This window comes from Panthera leo, chromosome A1 (assembly GCF_018350215.1).
Source record: "Panthera leo isolate Ple1 chromosome A1, P.leo_Ple1_pat1.1, whole genome shotgun sequence".
NCBI classification, from domain to species: Eukaryota; Metazoa; Chordata; class Mammalia; order Carnivora; family Felidae; genus Panthera; species Panthera leo.
Genome location: NC_056679.1, coordinates 109,449,391 through 109,468,156, shown reverse-complemented (window position 1 = coordinate 109,468,156; position 18,766 = coordinate 109,449,391). Strand labels below are relative to the sequence as shown.

General features: G+C 38.5%; 1 protein-coding gene across 1 annotated transcript in view; it reads right to left on the bottom strand.

Annotated features, from left to right (window-relative positions):
* Positions 1 to 18,766, bottom strand: part of RAD50 (RAD50 double strand break repair protein) — a 93,452-nt gene that overhangs the window by 37,844 nt on the left and 36,842 nt on the right. Inside the window, exons 9-17 of the mRNA XM_042934768.1 lie at positions 17,756 to 17,962; positions 16,665 to 16,847; positions 15,281 to 15,438; positions 11,988 to 12,163; positions 11,005 to 11,242; positions 4,415 to 4,604; positions 3,873 to 3,999; positions 3,295 to 3,488; positions 1,354 to 1,464 (exon numbers count right to left, since the gene is read on the bottom strand). Coding sequence (XP_042790702.1) covers positions 1,354 to 1,464; positions 3,295 to 3,488; positions 3,873 to 3,999; positions 4,415 to 4,604; positions 11,005 to 11,242; positions 11,988 to 12,163; positions 15,281 to 15,438; positions 16,665 to 16,847; positions 17,756 to 17,962 — 1,584 coding nt within the window. The remainder of the gene's footprint in view (positions 1 to 1,353; positions 1,465 to 3,294; positions 3,489 to 3,872; positions 4,000 to 4,414; positions 4,605 to 11,004; positions 11,243 to 11,987; positions 12,164 to 15,280; positions 15,439 to 16,664; positions 16,848 to 17,755; positions 17,963 to 18,766) is intronic.

The window sequence follows — 18,766 nt, the reverse complement described above, 5'->3', positions numbered from 1 at the left end:
TTATTTATTTTTTTGAGAGAGAGAGAGAAAGCGGGGCAGGGGCAGAGAGGGAGGGAGAGGGAGGGAGAGGGAGGGAGAGGGAGGGGGAGGGGGAGGGAGAGGGAGAGGGGGAGGGGGAGAGGGAGGGAGAGGGAGAGGGGGAGGGGGAGAGGGAGGGGGAGGGGAGGGGGAGAGGGAGGGGGAGGGGAGGGGGAGAGGGAGGGGGAGGGGAGGGGGAGAGGAGGGAGAGGGAGAGGGAGAGGGAGAGGGAGAGGGAGAGGGAGAGGGAGGGAGAGGGAGAGGGAGGGAGAGGGAGGGGGAGGGAGAGGGAGAGGGAGAGGGAGAGGGAGAGGGAGGGAGAGGGAGAGAGGGAGGGAGAGGGAGAGAGGGAGGGAGAGGGAGAGAGGGAGGGAGAGGGAGAGAGGGAGGGAGAGGGAGAGAGGGAGGGAGAGGGAGAGGGAGAGGGAGAGGGAGAGGGAGAGGGAGAGGGAGAGGGAGAGGGAGAGGGAGAGGGAGAGGGAGAGGGAGAGGGGGAGAGGGGGAGAGGGAGAGAAGGAGAGAGGGAGAGAGAGGGAGAGAGAGGGAGGGAGAGGGAGGGAGAGGGAGAGAGAGAGAGAGACTGACTCCCAAGCAGGCTCTGTGCTATCAGTGAAGAGCCTGACACAGGGCTTGAACCCACAAACCTCAAGACCATGACCTGAGCCAAAACCAAGAGATGGACGCTTAACTGACCAAGCCACCCAGGCAGCACCCCCCAAGAATTCTTTTTAATGTTTGTTTATTTATTTATTTATTTAAAACGTTTTATTTATTTTTGAGACAGAGAGAGACAGAGCATGAACGGGGGAGGGTCAGAGAGAGAGAGAGGGAGACAAAGAATCGGAAACAGGCTCCAGGCTCTGAGCTGTCAGCACAGAGCCCGACGCGGGGCTCAAACTCAAGAACCGCGAGATCATGACCTGAGCCAAAGTCGGACACTTAACTGGCTGAGCCACCCAGGTGCCCCTAATGTTTGTTTATTTTTGAGAGAGAGAGAGAGAGAGAGAGAGACAGAGCACAAGCAGGGGAGGGGCAGAGACAGAGGGAGATACAGAATCTGAAGTAGACTCCAGGCTCCAGCTGTCACCAAAGACGCTGATGTGGAGCCTAAACCCACAAAGTGCAAGATCATGACCTGACCCGACATCGGACACTTAATCGAATGAGCCACCAGGCACCCCTAATGAGAATTTTTAATGTCAGGATTATGTCACAAATCTCAAAATACTATTTACCTTATGTTTTTAATTTCATGTGAAATGCTAGTATCTAACATCATGCTCTGAACATAAGTTTAATATATATATGATAACAAAAATATAAATGAAATCTTACTTTATCCTGTGCTATTTTGTTGCTTGCATTTTTTTTATTGATTAATTCTTCTTTTTCCTGCTGGAACTTCTCCAATGTTGTTTCTAAAGGGCTTAACTGCTCTTTAGCATCCTAAAAATACAAAATACAGAATTTTATACTATATTCCATTATCTTATTTCAGGTGTCAGACTTTATAGTCCTAATCAAAGTACTTTGTATGTACCAGGCTTTAAAAATTAACTCATTTGCTCCTTCCAAACACTCTATATAAACCCTACCATCCCATATTTCAGATCAGTAAACAGTCATACAAATGATTTGAGGTCACAACAGCCAGTAAATGAAGAATCCAGTATCCAAATTTCGTTTAGCTCCAGAGTCTTCTTCTTAGCCCTTATGCTATATACTACTTCAGCCAATGACTTGATTCCTAATCCAGGCCATGTGCTCCCAGTTATATGGGCATGTGCCTTCAGATATAAGTTTTTATGAGTTTGTAGGGGCACATGTCAACTCTAAGTGGCCAAAGAAGAGGAATGCTTTTCAGGTCAGGCCTCTCTTTTACAGATGGGAATATGATGATAAAAGATAGTTTTGTCCTTAAGCTTACTTTGCTAAGGCTAAATAGATATTTTATGGTAATAAAAACATTCAGGTATAATGATGTTGGTGTGTCCACACTTATTTTGGAAGGAAAGTAACAAACTATTTTACTAATCAGGAGTCTACATTATTCAGCCTTGTAACATCTCTATAGCATAATTACATGATAATCAATGTTCAAAACATGAGCCTCAAGCACTTTAAGATAACTAATGAAATATCTAATTAACCCATAAAAGTAGAGACAATTCTTTAGTATTACTTGAGTGTTAGGTATATTTTTTCGTAACGAGAAGAGGTATGGTGTAGTGTGAAGTCCAATGTCTTAGACACTGAAAACCTATCTGAAAACCCTGCCTCCTACTAGCTGCATGAACTTGGCTAAGACATGGGACATCTTTAAGTCTCAATCTCTTTTGTATAAAAGAGATTATAGCCACATATCTCAAAAGGATTACTAAGACACTGAACTCTTTAATGTCAAAGGGCTTCATAAACAGAAAAAAAAAATTATACAAACGTAAGGTATTACTATTTAAAATTTTTTTTTAATGTTTATTTATTTTTGAGAGACAGAGACAGAGTGTGAGCGGCGGAGGGGCAAAGAGAGAGAGAAAGACACAGAATCTGAAGAGGCTCCAGGCTCTGAGCTGTTAGCACAGAGCCCAACGTGGGGTTTGAACTCACAAGCCGTGAGATCACGACCTGAGCCAAAGTCGGACACTTAACCGACTGAGCCACCCAGGCACCCCAAGGTATTACTATTTTATATCACACTCTAAGCCTCTGATAATTTATAGTAAAAAAATACTTAAGAAACATTTATAACATTTAATGACAGGTTCATAATTTATTTAGTGCCTAGTGAATGTTTATAATTATGAAAAAAACTAGGTAAGATTGTTATTTTGATTAATCTAGATAAGGAATGCCAAATGATTTCCATTCCATGTGCCTGCTCACTACATTGGGAAGGACTCTGAGACTACATCTCGAATCAAAGAGAAAAAGTGTTATGAGTGGGAGGCAGTGTCTGCCATGGATAGAGTAATCTGCAGGTAAGACAAATGTCCCATACAATCATGTATGTAGTTAGCCAGCCACGCGCTGACCACCTCCAATGACAGGAAATTCACTATTTAACCAGGCAGCCAATTCTTGCTTATTATGGCCAAAATCCTCCCAGACATCTTTACCTATTAGTACAAGTTCCATCACCTAGGAGCCATGCAAAGAATTATACTATTTTCATTTGATCCTCACAATATCCATAGTTTTAGCCACTACAGCAATAAAGAGCACTTTATGTGTTTGAACTAAGGTAAAAAACATGTATGTATGTATGAATCTTTTTACCTTTATCTCTCTGAATAAGGACTGAACTTCAGTGGATAATTCCACAGTCTGCTCCTCCAGTTGCTGACGACGTTGTAAATTAGTGGATATCTGAAGTTTCTCTGACTTCAGTTCATTTGTTGTACTCTTTAAGTGTTGAATCTGTTCTTGCTGGTCCTGTATAAGCTTACGATTCAATTCAATCTTGCTGGAAACTGCATCAAAATACATTCACACCGTGACTAATGTTAAGGATACAGAAAATATTACAAACAGCAACCTTCCTTATATGGATTCTATGGAATTCACACAGGCTGAGTTTCCATGGGTCCCACCCCCTATAGTAAAAGTGCTACAAAACCCCTCTTGACCAGCCATGGGTAAGGATCACAGGGCAGAAACAGTAGAGCTCCTCTGACACTTATCATTCAAAACCTCCCATCATTTAAAATCTGTTGTGCAAAGCAAGGAAACTTTTCTCTTTTGAGAAAAGAGTGGATATACTGTGGACTGGAAGAACATAACAGATACAAAATTTATGATAAAAAGCATAAGCTGGGATCAAGTCTCTATGCGTACATGAAGAAAGACTCTATTACCTGTATCTAACTTGTGTTGTTTTTCTTGTTTCTCCTGGTTTACTTGCTGGACAGTTCTACCCAAGTCTAGTCCTTGCAGCTTAGCTGCTTGCTGTGCAATTTTTCTTTCAACATCTTTAAGTTCCATCTTAAGAATAAAACAGTTATTTCCTTTAACAAACTTGCTACATTATAATTATTCAAAATCTTAAAAATTTAATTGCTACTATTTTAAAATCTAAATCTGCAACTGATTTCAGATATAATTTTAACAAAGTTTAATAGGATGAAATTAATTTTAATAACTGAAATGACAAAAGCAAACTGACTAAAATGAAAATAAACAGGACTACTTCTTAACTCTCATATTTATGAATAAAACATCGAAACCCAGGAATGTAAAGTTTAAGCAGTACTCACTCAGACTATCTGCAGTTCAGGACAGGGAACTCTAAATGCAAACTATACGTGAACACGATGTACTGTTTTTTACCACTCTCACATTTCACATTTAAAACACCAGGAAACAAGTTTTATTCTGCCTTAAACTACAATAAACTTACCTGGAATCTTTCCATAATTGTAACATCTGTCAGGCATACTTTAGCACTTTCTTCTTCAGGCATTATTGTGCCCAAGAGTGTTTCCTGTTCTTCTATGTCATTCTTTAAGCGCTGTATGTCTCTGTTGACATTTTGCAGTTTGTTTCTTAATTCTGGTATTTCCTTCTCCTTCAAATCAATTATGCTTTGCCTTAACAGAGAACACACAATTAAAAATAAGCTATCTAATGTTTTTTTTTTTATCATGAAACGGAAGTCCTAAATTTTTGGCAAGAATATCATAGAAGTGACTGTACCCTTCTCAGGGCATCTCATCAGTGAGGACATGATGTCATTCATTACATCTTATTACTAGAGATGTTAATCTTGTTCACTTAGGTAACATGGTATCAGCCAGATTTATCTGCTATAATGTTACTATTTTTCTCTTTGTAATTAATAACTTATATTAGGAGAAATATGTTGGGACTATGTCATTATCTCATTTCTTCTCAAACTTAAGAAAAGTTTTTTTTTAAATGCTTGTTTATCTTTGAGAGAGAGATTGTGAGCAGGGAAGGGGCAGAGAGAGAGAGGGGACAGAGGATCCAAAGCAGGCTCTGCACTGACAGTAGAGAGCCTGATGCAGGGCTTGCATGAACTCATGAACCATGAGATCATGACCTGAGCTGAAGTTGGATGCTCAACTGACTTAGCCACCCAGGTGCCCCTCAAATTTCTGCCCACTCATTTTAGTATCCGATGGCAGATCTTACTCACAAAAATTACAATATTCCCCCCTACTTCTCCACAGGAGATATATTCCAAGATCCCTAGTGGATGCCTCAAACCCACTTATATACAAACTGAACCTTATATATACTGTTTTTTCCTATATAGACAAGTCTATGATAGAGTTTATAAGTTAGGCACAGTCAGGGGTGCCTGGGTGGCTCAGTTGGTTAAGTGTCCAACCACCTTAACCTTAGTCAGTTTGGCTCAGGAGATGATCTCACAGTTTGGGAGTTTGGAGCCCCGTGTCAGGCTCTGTGCTGACAGCTCAGAGCCTGGCACCTGCTTCAGATTCTGTGTCTCTCTCAAAGATAAATAAACACTATAAAAAACCCCTTTTTTAAAAAAATAAATTAGGCACAGAGATTAACACTATTAATAAAACAATTATAACAATAAACTATAATAAAAGTTATATGAATGTGGTCTCTCTCAACATATCTTATTGTACCGTACCCTTCCTCCTCTTGTGGTGATGTTAGATGATAAAGTGCCTACATGATGAGATGAAGTGAGGAGAATGATGTAGGCATTGTGACTTCAAGTGAGGCTACTGTTAATATATGTCAGGAGGATCATCTGCTTCTGGACCACAGTTGAGCTCAGGTAATGGAAACAGCAGAGAGTGAAACTGCAGATAAGGGTGACTACTGTATTACTGTGCATTTTGCCAAACAGAGATTTTCTATAAATTAACTGACCATACTGATCAAAAGTATCAAGATGGTGAAAAACAAAGAATGAAGAGATGCTGAAGACTGCAGGAGCCTAAGGAGAAATAAAAACAATGCAACGTCGGATCCTGGGTTGGATCCTGAAACAGAAAAACAACATTAATGGAAAGTGCTGAAATTCGAATATGGTTTGTAGTTAACAGCATCACACAAATGTTAATTTCTTGGTTTTGATAACTAGTTTATGGTTACATAAATTGTGAACATGAGGAAAAGCTAGGTGAAGGGTAGAGGTGAATTTTCTGTACTATTTTTTGTAATTTTTCTCTAAGTCTACAATTATTTCAAAATAAAACGTTTAAAAAAAAGATGGAAAAAAGGAAGGAGACCACTCAGCCAAATGCCACATGGGATTATGGTACAAAAGCTGTTAGCCAGTTTATCACACCTACTGTAGCTAATGGACTACCACTCTGGTGGCAGGAAGACTGGCTCCACATCTAACTTTGTTGAACCTCTGAAACAAAATTTGTATTTAACCCTAAAAAAAAAAAGCTATCAATTTTATTTCTGAAAAATTCCAAATTCTAAATTAAAAGTTAGTACAATAAATTAAATTGATTTCTAGTGGAGTCTTACAGTAAACTAAAGGAAAAACCCAAAACTCAAGAGTTAGCTCTGGCACACTGCTATGAGTTAACAATTTTTAAAAGTCTACACTACGACCAAGAAATGCCAACCTGAACTGATCGGTGGCAACAGAAGACCTATAGTTTGTTATGCCACTGAGATGAAAAAATTTCCTGAGTAATTATGAAGGTATGCAGATTCAGAGTAATTCCATGCTCACATTACTTCCTGAATCTTGTGGTCATAGACCAGGAGTTGGTCTTAAAGTATGTTCCTAGTACCTAGACAGTGACATGGCTACGATAGCCCAAAGACAGTCAAGCATTCACTTGACTGGGGACATCTTTGTGGAAAACTACAGGTATCCATTCAATTGTAACCCTATTTTTACATTTTCACATGCACACAAAAAACCTCTAATCGATGTGGTCCAGATTTTGATGCCTTCTTTTCTGATGATTACCTAAGATGCTAAAATAAGTATCATAAGCATAAAGACGTTTCCCAAAAGAATGGGGTATTGAGATTAGGACTGTGTTCTTTTGTGTAAAATTTTCAGAAACTCAGTTCTATTTGTGTGACAGCATTCCTTTTCCAAGGGGCTTTTAAGTAAAAGAAACCAATACAGATATGGTTGGTTGGGTGAAAACATCTTTCAAAGCAATGGGGAAAAATAATGAGTTTTTACTGAGCTGTCATAATAAATAAACCTGACTCAGTACTAAGCAAAATGATAAACACGTATATTTTCATCTGAGATTTCATTCATGATGATGGTCTTAATATATTAAGTATTGATGAGTTTTGGCCTTTAAATAAAAATATTTCCCTTGGGGCGCCTAGGTGGCTCAGGTGGTTAAGCATCCAACTTCAGCTCAGGTCATGATCTCATGGTTCCTGAGTTTGAGTCCTGCGTCAGGCTCTCTGCTGACAGCTCAGAGCCTGGAGCCTGCTTTGGAACCGGGTCTCCCTCTCTCTCTCTTAAAAATAAATAAATATTAACAACAACAAAAAAAATTTCTCTCAAAGAGGATAAGCAAAATCTGGTTCCTCACTACCTCTCTGAGCTCATCGTCAACCATTTTCCCTTTGGCCTCAGGGATTTTGGACTGCCTGGAATGCTCTTCTGCTGGACAAATATTGTCCCTTATTTCTCTCATGTCTACACTCAGTTGTCACCTTCAACAGCAATTACCCTCTTCTGTACTTCCTTACTCTGCTATATACTTTTCTCCAAGGCACTGATTTACCTCTCACACTACATATTTATTTTTCTAGCTTCAGGACATCTTACTTTGTGTGTAGTAACCAGAGTGACATATAGTGGCCACTCCAGATACTAGGGTACTATATGGATTAGTCAGCCACGAGTACTTTGACATTCCTCCTAATGAGAGGTGGAGTCTGTGTCCTCTCATTGAATCTTGGCAGGCTCTGTGACTACTGTTGACCAAATAGTCAACAGCAGAAGTAACACTATGCCAGGTTTTGGGCCCAGGCCTTCAGATACTAGCAGTTTCTATTGCCTGTATCTTTTACTACTCGCTCTTAGGATCCTTCCTTTGGTAATCCAACCACTCTGCTGCCAAAAGCCCAAAACACATGTGTGGGCCATGCGAGGGCACTGTGTTTGACAGCCCCAGCTGAGCTCCCAGCTAATAATCAGTGTCACTGAAAGTCATCTGAGTGAGCCATCTTGAACACTGAGCCCAGTAGAGACTTGAGATGGCAGATGTTGCAGCCAACATCTGACTGCAACTGCATGAAAAACCCTAAGTGAGGAACTACCCACCTAAGCCCAGTCATGCCACAGAAAATGCTAATAAATGGTTGTTGTGAGGCACTAAGTTTTGAGGAGGTTGTCACGGAACAGTAAATAACTGAACAGATACTACAGCTCTCATTCATTCAGCAAATAGTTACTAGTATTACAACACAGAAGGAATTAAGGAAGTAAAGCAATGAATAAAGTATGTACCCTACTCTGAGAAGGGGAGCTCTGATGGCAAGGGTCCTAAAATATAATACAATGTTGATTTCTGCTACTTATATCAATATGACACAGAACTAAGCTCACATTTCCTCTAAGTGCACTTTCTACCAACTTGACATTTTATCTTTTACTTAATCTTTTTCCTTTCAAGACACTGCCTTATTCCTTTCCCTCCTTTTCATTCTCAAACTACTGCTTTTGTCTCCTTATCACATTCCCTCTATAGCCTCCAATAATCTAGTTTTCACCCTGAAGACTATATTAGTTATCTATTGTTACATAACAAAACATTCCAAAACTCAGCAGCCCAAAACAACAGCACTTATTTTGAGATCAGAAACAGCCATCCAGGTACTTTTGGCTCAGGATGTCTCACTGAAGTGGCAGTCAAGCTGCTGGCCAGGGCTACAGTCATCTCAAGGCTTGACTGCTGGAGAATCAATTTCCAAGTGGTACTCACTCGTGTGGTTGTTTGAAGGCCTCAGGTCCTTGTCAAGTGGGGCCCTCCACAGGGCTGCTCACATGGCAGGTGGCTTCACCCATTTCCAAAAGAAAAGGTGAGCAGGCAGCTAGTAGTGTCTTATATAACTGAATCCTGGAAGGGACACGCTACCACTTCTGTCATATTTTATTGGTTAACACAGACCAATCCTAGAACGTGGGAGAAGACTATACGAGAGCATGAATACCAGCAGGTAGGGATCACTGGGGATCATCTTGGAGGCTGGCTACCACAAAGCCTATCTGCTTAGACTTTTCTGACTTTTTCTCTTGAAATTTCTCTTTGGTTTTCCAGGACAACATACCCTCCTGGCTTTTCTGCTTCAAGAGTAGTTCTCACTCTTTTTTTTTTTTAAATAATTTTAAGTTTATTTATTTATTTTGAGAGAGAGAGTGGGCAAGTGGGGAAGAATCAGAAAGAGGGAGAGAGAGAGAATCCCAAGCAGGATCCGCACCACCAGCACAGAGCCCGATGCAGGGCTTGAACTCACTAACTGTGAGATCATGACCTGAGCCGAAGTTGGATACTTAACCAAGCCATCCAGGTGCCCCACATTTTTTTTTTTTTTTTTTTTTTTAGTATGTATTTATTTATTTTGAGAGAAAGAGAGAAAGCGTGTGAGTTAGTGGGGGAGAGAGGCAGAAAGAAGGAGAGAGAGAGAATCCCAAGCAGGCTCCAGGATGTCAGCACAGACCCTGACACAGGGCTCAATTCCATGAACTGCGAAACCACGACCTGAGCGAAAACTAAGAGTCAGATTCTTAACTGAGTTGTTCTCACTCTTATCCATTCAATATATTAACATGAGATTAATTTCTTAAAACACATTTTTCATAAATCCCTAAAGATGACTCCCTATGACCTATCAGAGGGAGTTGTAACTAGGTCTGAACATAATGTAGCCCTATCTTCCTAACTTTTGGAAATCAATCTCCCCACATGATTCTTCCAACTCTAGATCACCTTTCTATTGCAGCACAGGTCATGCTCCTCTCCCCTTCACACACACTGTCCTCATTTCTCTCTCCACTTTTCTTCTGTTAATAGAGTTGAACCAACTTCCCTATGCTTTATATTCCCCTCCCATCTCATTCTCAAAATCTTATTCTCATTCTATAGTCCACTGGCTTCTCTCTTAACTAATGTATTGTCTGAACCAATTAAGTACTTTATTAAGCGCTGCTTTCTAAATATTCAATTCTGAGAGCTTGTCTACTTAGAGCATCAGCTCCTTAGAGACTATGTCATATTGGTCTCTGTGACCAGCTGCATGCTCTATATTGTGGGAGACAACAAGATATCATCACAGACTTTCTGACTTGATCTGATTTATAAAGAGACCATCATTTGAATTTCTTGAATAAGTGAGGGAAAATAAACAATACAAATCACTATGATTCATTCTTTTTGAAAGTGGGAAAGACATAAAAATATAGTTTAAAATTTCTTTTGGGGGAGCTTTCTAAGACTTTAATTCTTTTGCTAGGTTTAGAAAGCACCATACTAGCAAACAATTCAAAATCTGTCAAAATTTCTGTTCCTAAGCCAAGTCTCAGGAATTAAATAAACATACACACAAAACAAAAAAAAGTTAAGATTATATCTACCCTGTGAGTAGTTTAAGAAGTTTGCTCACCTTTAAACAAAATAGTTATTTTTTCTTATCACATAAATAACATGAAAGGGGACATACTGGCTGAGAATCCCGACTTGACTTTTTACTCATTCAACACATTACTCAACACCTAAAATATGGCCAGGGACTGGATGGGTACCTTTTTTTTTTAATGTTTGTTTATTTTTGAGACAGAGAGAGAGAGACAGAGAGAATCCCAAGCAGGCTCTGCACTGTCAACATAGAGCCCAATGCAAGGCTCAAACTCGTGAAATGTGAAATCATGACCTGAGCTGAAATCAACAGTCAAGTGCTTAACTGACTAAGCCAACCAGACACCCCTGGATGAGTAACTTTTACGGTGCTACTGTTACATGTACAGTAATGGTAAACCCATATTCTCACCTCATGGGGACAAGTCCCAGCATTTCATCACGCCGTTTTTCTTTTTTCTTTAGTTCCGATTCTGTTGACTTGAGTTTATCTGGAGCAAGCCGCAGCTTAGACTGTAAATCACTGATGACTTCCTGTAATTCAGCTTCTGTCTGAAAAACCCTCTGACAGACAGGGCAACATGACTGGTTTTCATCCGTTAGCTGAGTAATGAACTGGGAGTAAACTGCCGTGGCTCCAGCCAGCATGGCTATTTTAAGAAAATAAATATTATTACCAGTGAGAGGAATATAAAATATAGTTTTGTCATGATGGTTATAATCCTTTCCCATATGTATATGATTATTCTTCCTTTATAAACACATTATAGACATAAAAATTCTCTGATATTTACATAATCTTTGGAAGGACACAATACATTCAGATTTGTATTAATTACTTTCTGGTAACACACAAAAACTGTAACAAAATTTTAGAGCATATTATGTGCCAGAAACTGTTCTAAGAGCTTTATACTAATAATCTCATTTACTCTTCCCTCAAACCCTAAATTGTAGGTAATTATGTCCTCAGATGATAAGTCTGAAGTAAAAGAAAGATTTGATAATTTGCCCAAAGTCACACAGCCATCAAGTTGTAGAATCAGGACTAAAGCCATTTGGCTCCAGAACCACGTTTTTAAATCTCTCATCCTTAACAGTTACCTGTGAGTGAAAATTCATAAGTGTCAAAGTACCTCAATATTATAAAGAAGGTAACTTAGGGCACCTGGGTGGTTCAATCAGTCGAGTGTCTGACTTCAGCTCGAGTCATGATCTCATGGTTCATAAGTTTGAGCTTCACAACAGGTTCTTTGTGGTCAGTGCAGAGCCTGCTTTGGATCCTCTGTCATTCCCTCTCCCTGTCTCTCCCAATAATATTTTTTTCTCTCCCAATATTTTTTTCTCTCAAAAATAAACATACATATAAAAAAGTAAAAAAAGAAGGTAACTTACCTCGTTGTTTTGAGGATTTTTCAATTTCTTCCTTAAGTCTGTCTAAATCACTTTCAAAATCCTGGCTACCACAAACATCAAACAGCTTGTCTTCATAACTGGACAACTGCTCTTCTTTCCTTTTTAGTTCATTATTTAAATGATTTTTATTTTGCTCAGCTGAAGCTAGTTCTTTGCTAAAATAAGAACAAATATAGATTACAATTTTAAAACATGAGAAATCAGTTTGAAAAGTTTGAGTAGGTAGGTAGGACCCTTTCACAATATCACTTCCCTTCTCTCCTATAAGAACTTCTCCTTCATCCCTTCATTGTTGCTGTCATCTACTTAGGTCTCATCATTCATTCCCTCTCATTCATGGAAGATTTTGCTCACTAGTACAATTTATCTCCATTCCTCCTTTTTTTTTAATGTTTATTTTTGAGAGAGAAAGAGAGACAGAGTGTGAGCAGGGGAAGGGCAGAGAAATAGGGAGACACAGAATCCAAAGTAGGCTCCAGGCCCCAAGCTGTCAGCACAGAGCCCAACACGGGCTATGAGATCATGACCTAGGCCTAAGTTGGACGCTTAACCAACTGAGCCACCCAGGCACCCCTCCATTCCAACTCTTAAATATCATCCTAGCCAACCTCCATACTGACAAAGATCAGGGTTTTTCACTTTGCAGGTTATGATGCACTAGGCAAGGCATGTAATCAATATAATGCATTATATTCAACCTATCTTAAAAAACAAAACAGAATAAAATATATTGGAGCAGAATGAGCATAGTTAGGACATGTACTATTTTGAGAAATTTGTTTCAGATGAGTGTATATGAATGCATGTGTGCTATATCTTGATATTTCCCATTTTGAGACACAGTAAAAATCTGGAAAAATAAAAGTAACTAATACAGATGATGCTTTGATCATCCTAGTCACTAAGCAATGCTCATCAACACCACTATCTTAGCACCAAACACTGTTGGCCACTTCCTTGAAAGTCTATTTTCTCAAGGCATCAAGAACAAGAACCACTCCTGTTTGGCTCTCACCCCAGCTCCCCTAATTCTAGTTTCCTCTACTTGCTCTTCTTCATTGCTTACCAACAGTAAATGCTGCTGTTTCTGAGGCATCAGACCATAACCTTTTCTCTTCTCTTTGCATAAACCCCTTTAAAGTGATATTGCCTATACTAATGACTTCAATTATTACTTACAAAGCAACAATTTCCAATCTCTTGAACTTCAAACTCCAGTATCTCCCTAAGAGATATTTCCACAACAAGCACAAATTAAACATGGTCAAAGCCAAATCCACTATCTTCCTCAAAAATCTGTAAGGAATTTTTGACTCTTATCCAACCACCACTCAAAGTGACATTAGAAAAAAGCGATCACTTTTTCTTTATTGTGGTAAAAAACACACATTAAAAACTACCATCTTAACCTTTTAAGTGCACAGTACAGTGTTAACTATACACACATTATTGTGCAACCTATCTCTAAAACTTTTACATCTTGTAAAACTGAAACTGTGTAACCACTGAACAACAATTCCTCTTTCCCTCTTCCCCCATTTCCTGGCAACACCATTATACTTTCTGTTTTTAAGAGTTTGACTATTTGGGTAGGTCTTTTAAGTGGAATCATATAGTATTCGTTCTTTTGAAACTAAATTATTTCACTAAACATAATATCCTTCAAGGTTCATCCAAGTTGATGGGTGAACTTTTTTTTTTTTTTTTAAGTAAGTTTTGCACTCAACATGGGGCTTGAATTCACAACTTAGAGATCAAGAGTCACTCGCTTGACCAAATGAGTCAGCCAGGAGCCCAGGATTTCCTTCTTTTTCAAAGCTGAGTTAATATTGTTATACACAAACATATACCGAGTCTTTATCCATTCATCTGGCTACTGAGAATAATTCTATAATAAACATGGATTTGCAAAAATCTCTTCAAGATGTTTTCAATTCTTTTGAATATATACTCAGAAGTGCAACTGCTGGATCTGGTAATTCTGTTTTGAAAGACACGCATTTTCTATATCACCTGTATCATTTCACATTCTCACTAACAATGCACAAAGGTTCCAATTTCTCAGCATCCTCACCAACACTTGTTATTTTCTGTTTTTTTTGTTTGTTTGTTTTTTTGTTTTTTTTGGTAGTGGTCATCCTAACTGGTATGATGTGTTATCTCATTGTGGCCTTGAGCTGCATTTCCCTGATGATTAGTGATACTGAACATTTTTTCATATGCTCACTGGCCATTTGAATATTGCCTCTGGAGAAATGTCTATTCAAGTCCTTTGCCCATTTTTTAAAAAAAATTTTTAAATGCTTATTTGTTTTTTGAGAGAGAGTGAAAATGAGAGCAGGGGAGGTGCAGAGAGAGAGGGAGACATAGAATCTGAAGCAGGCTCCAGCTCTGAGCCGTCAGCATGGAGCTCAATGTGGAGCTTGAACTCACGAACTGCAATATCATCACTTGAGCTGAAGTTGGACACTTAACCAACTAAGCCACCCAGGTGCCCATGCTCATTTTTAAATCCAATTATCTGTTTTTGTGTTGTTGAATTATAGGAGTTCTTTACATATTCTAGATAATAAACCTTTACTAGATATATAGTTTGTAAATATTTTCTCCCATTCGGTCGGTTGACTTTTCCCACTATTGTTTTCTTTGTTGTGTAGAAGTTTTTAACTTTGATGTAGTCCCATCTGTCTACTTTAAAAAAAAACAAAACCACTTTATTTATTGATTTTGATAGAGAGAGAAAGGGCGGGCATGAGCTCCGGAGGGGCAGAGAGAGGCAGAGAGAGAATCCCAAGCAGGCTCTGCACTGTTAGCAGGGATCTGATGTGAGGCTCGATCTCATGAATCGGGAGATCAAGACCTGAGCTGAGATCAAGAATAGGACGCTTAACTGACTGAGCCACGCAGGCCCCCATCTGTCTATTTTTGGTTTGTTTCCCTGTGCTTTTGGATCAGGTTCAAGAAAATATTTGTCAATTTCAATATAATGAAGATTTCCCCCTATGTTTTCTTCTAGGGGTTTTATAGTTTCAGGTGTCATTTTTAAAAAGGAGAATTTTAATCCTCTCACTAAGTTCTGCAAACTTTCAAGGAACAAAAGGCCCAAATCAATGTCACCATTTTACTTGATTCATAAAATACAGTAGAACCAAAGTCAATTAACACAAGACATACCATTTTATGACAATAAATGACAAGACATTAAAACAGTGAAAAATAAAAGCATGAAATAAGAGATCTGTATTACATTTCTACAAGTTGCAAATACTTACTTCAATTTGGCAAGTCTGTCCCTGGTCTGATTAATTTCTTTTGACTTACTATGAAGCCAGTCTTCAAGCTGCTTTTTGTTGGGAAAATACCCTAACAATGAAGTTAATTCATCACTGTGTCGAGATTTTATCTTTCTGATTTGTTCATCTTTGTCAGACTATAGAAAAAAAAAATTTTTTTTTATGAAATCCAAGATCTCCACATTACATGAAGAACACAAATTTTAACTTAAAACTCCAAGCTCAAGAGTCACATGCTCTACCAACTGAGCCAGCTAGGTGCCCCTAAGAAAACAAATAAATTCTAGACTGATTAAAGTTCTAGGCTTAAAAAACAAAATGCTAAAAATGAAAGAATACAAAATTAAAAAAAAATTTTTTAATGTTTTATTTACTTTTGAGAGAGAGAGACAGAGACAGAGAGAGAGAGAGAGAGAGAGAGCAAGCAGGGTAGGGATAGAGAGAGGGAGACAGAATCCAAACACAGACTTCAGGCTCTGAGCTATCAGCACAGAGCCTGAGGGGGGCTCGAACCCACTAACTGTGAGATCATGACCTGAGCCAAAGTCAGACGCTTAACCAACTGAGATACCCAGGTGCCCCTAGAATACAAAATTTCTTAAAGTCTTACAGTGGGGATTGCCTTCTGTGCATAAGAGAAAAAAGTAACAAGTCTGAAAACATGAAAATTAAACTTGTGTATGAGGGGCACCTGGGTGGCTTAGTCGGTTAAGTGTCTGACTTCGGATCAGGTCATGATATCACCGTTCAGAGTTCAAGCCCCATATCGGGCTCTGTGCTGACAGCTCAGAGCCTAGAGGCCTGTTTCGGATTCTGTGTCTCTCCCTCTCTCTGCCCCTCCCCTGGTCATGGTATCTCTCTCTCTCTCTCTCTCTCTCTCAAAAATAAATAAACGTTAAAAAAAAGAAAACTTCTGTATGAGATATGATAAAAATTAATAGCAATGTGCATGTGTATATATTCTTCTATATTAATTTTTATAATTACAAAAAAGTTTTTAAACTCCAAAGTGTATTGTATAGAGTATTTTTTTTTTTTTTAAATGCTTATTTATTTTTGAGACAATGCAAGAAACAGAGTGCAAGCAGTGGAGGGACAGGAAGAGGGAGACACAGAATCTGAAGCGGGCTCCAGGCTCTGAGCTGTCAGCCCAGAGCCCGACACAGGGTTCGAACTCAAGAACCATGAGATCGTGACCTGAGCCGAAGTCAGACGCTTAACCGACTTGAGCCACTCAGGTGCCCTGATTTTACAGAGTATTAAGCTCACTTAACTCCTAAGATATAATGCCAGTATGAACTAAATATTCCATAGTTATTTCAAATACCAGAAAGTATAATCAGAACAAAAAGCAAGGTCATACTTTGTCTTTGGTCAGCATCTCCATCTGGGTACGTGTTGTCGTATGATGGTTTATCTGTTCCATCTCTTGGTCCAATTTACGCAGGGTCCTGTCTAGGTCTGCTTTCTCACTTTGAAGGCTTATTACTTCTGTTTTTAGAGCTTCTACATTGCTGTTTTTCTCAGCCTTGCTTAGCTCATGTTCCTTATCAAAAATTCAAACACACAAATTTATATATTCATGTTAAAACAATGACAAAATGATTGTTTGCTTTTATCCAACAAGAGAAAAAGCTTAAGAAATAAGATTTTTAAGGAAAATCTTATAAAGCTGCCTTACTATAATGGTAGAGAATTAGTAAATGAACCTGGAAGGTCAAAGAGGAAAAAAACTGAGTATTTACTGTAAAACTGAGAAAAATACATCTAAGTATATAGTTTAGTGATTCTTCTGACGGGTGATTCCCCATCACAAGGCAATATTGTGACAAACTGCTAAATTGACAGAAATGTTTGCAAATAGCAATGTTTACTTAAATTATCAAGATGGAATCTGAGAGGGAGAATTGCCAAACTTTACAATGCCTACTTTGGTGGCAGAGGTGTGAAGCAAGGGGACAGATTACAAATGAAGAAGAAAATCTGGAAATTCATAAAAAAGAAGAGATGAGCTAAGAAAATTTTTACCATATAAAAAGTGATAACATGGCAATAATCATAGAAAATCTACAGTGTGTGGAACCTAGAGGGAAAATACTTTTAACTTAGGTAAGTGGTTATTAACCAAAGTACTCATAAGAATCACCTGGCTTTGAGTGGACCTTCCATTCTCCACCCTAGAGATTTTGATTAGGAATGGTCTAAGCATAAGTGTTTTTAAAAAGATTCCTAGGTGATTCTAATTTTCAATCCACCCAGTGCCAGAATCAAAGAGTTGGTGTAATTATAATACTCATATTTTTTAATTTTATATGAGATTCCTAAACAAGGTGGACATTTTTATTGAAATGCCAGTATCTTAGGATTAGCAGTAGATAAAATACTTCAGAATGCAAGATTCTAAGTGTCCTACCTACACCTTAAAATTATTGGATTACTCAAATAATGTCTTACAGCTTTTGAGAGCTCCTGGTCCAGTTCAAGAATCCTGTCCGAAGATCCTTCCAACTGCTGTAATTCATACTTCACATTTCTCAGCTCATTCTGCTTCTTACTTAGGATTTCTGATTTTAGCTCAATTATTCTTCCCAGTCCAGTTTTCTTATCCCTTATCTCATCAATCTGTTTTTGTTTCATAGTCTCTTTTTCTGCAAAGTCATTCTAAATACACATGAGGAAAACGAGCATTAATAATTTTTTCACTGAACTTATTAATAAGTTTCTTGAACGCAAAATTAATAGATGCACACTAAAGAAAATTTAAAAAGTACAAAAAAATGTAATAACCATCATCTTGAGATAATCATTATTAGTTATGAGCAAACTTTTTTTATGATTACCTTTAAAAAGAACTTTTGGAAGATAAATACTGTATGACCTCACTTATGTTTTTGTCTAAAAACAAACTCAAGAAACAAAAACCAAACTCAGAAAAAGAGATCAGATTTGGGGCCACCAGAGGTAGAGGGTGGGAAGAGGGAGAATTAGAGAAAGGTGGTCAAAAGGTACAGATTTCCAGTTATATGTAAATACTAGGGATGTAAGGTACACCATGATGACCACAGCTAACACTGCCATATGGTATAAAGCAAAGTTGTTAAGGGAGGAGATCCTAGCAGTTCTCATCACAAAGAAAATTTTTTTTCCCTTTCTTTTCTTTTACCTATATAATAAAATGGTTATTAGCTGAGCCTACTGTGGTAACCATTTCACAATATATGTAAATCAGGCCATATGCCTTAAACTTATACAATGATATATGTTCATTATTTCTCAAAATAATGAGGGGAAAAAAGAAAAAAAATTTACTTAAAATCAAAATAGGGGCATCTGGGTGGCTCAGTTGGTTAAGCATCTAACTTCGGTGCAGGTCATAATCTCATGGTTCCTGAGCTCAAACCCCACACTGGGCTCTGTGCTGGCATAGGGTCTGCTTAGGATTCTGTCTTCCTCTCTCTCTGCCCC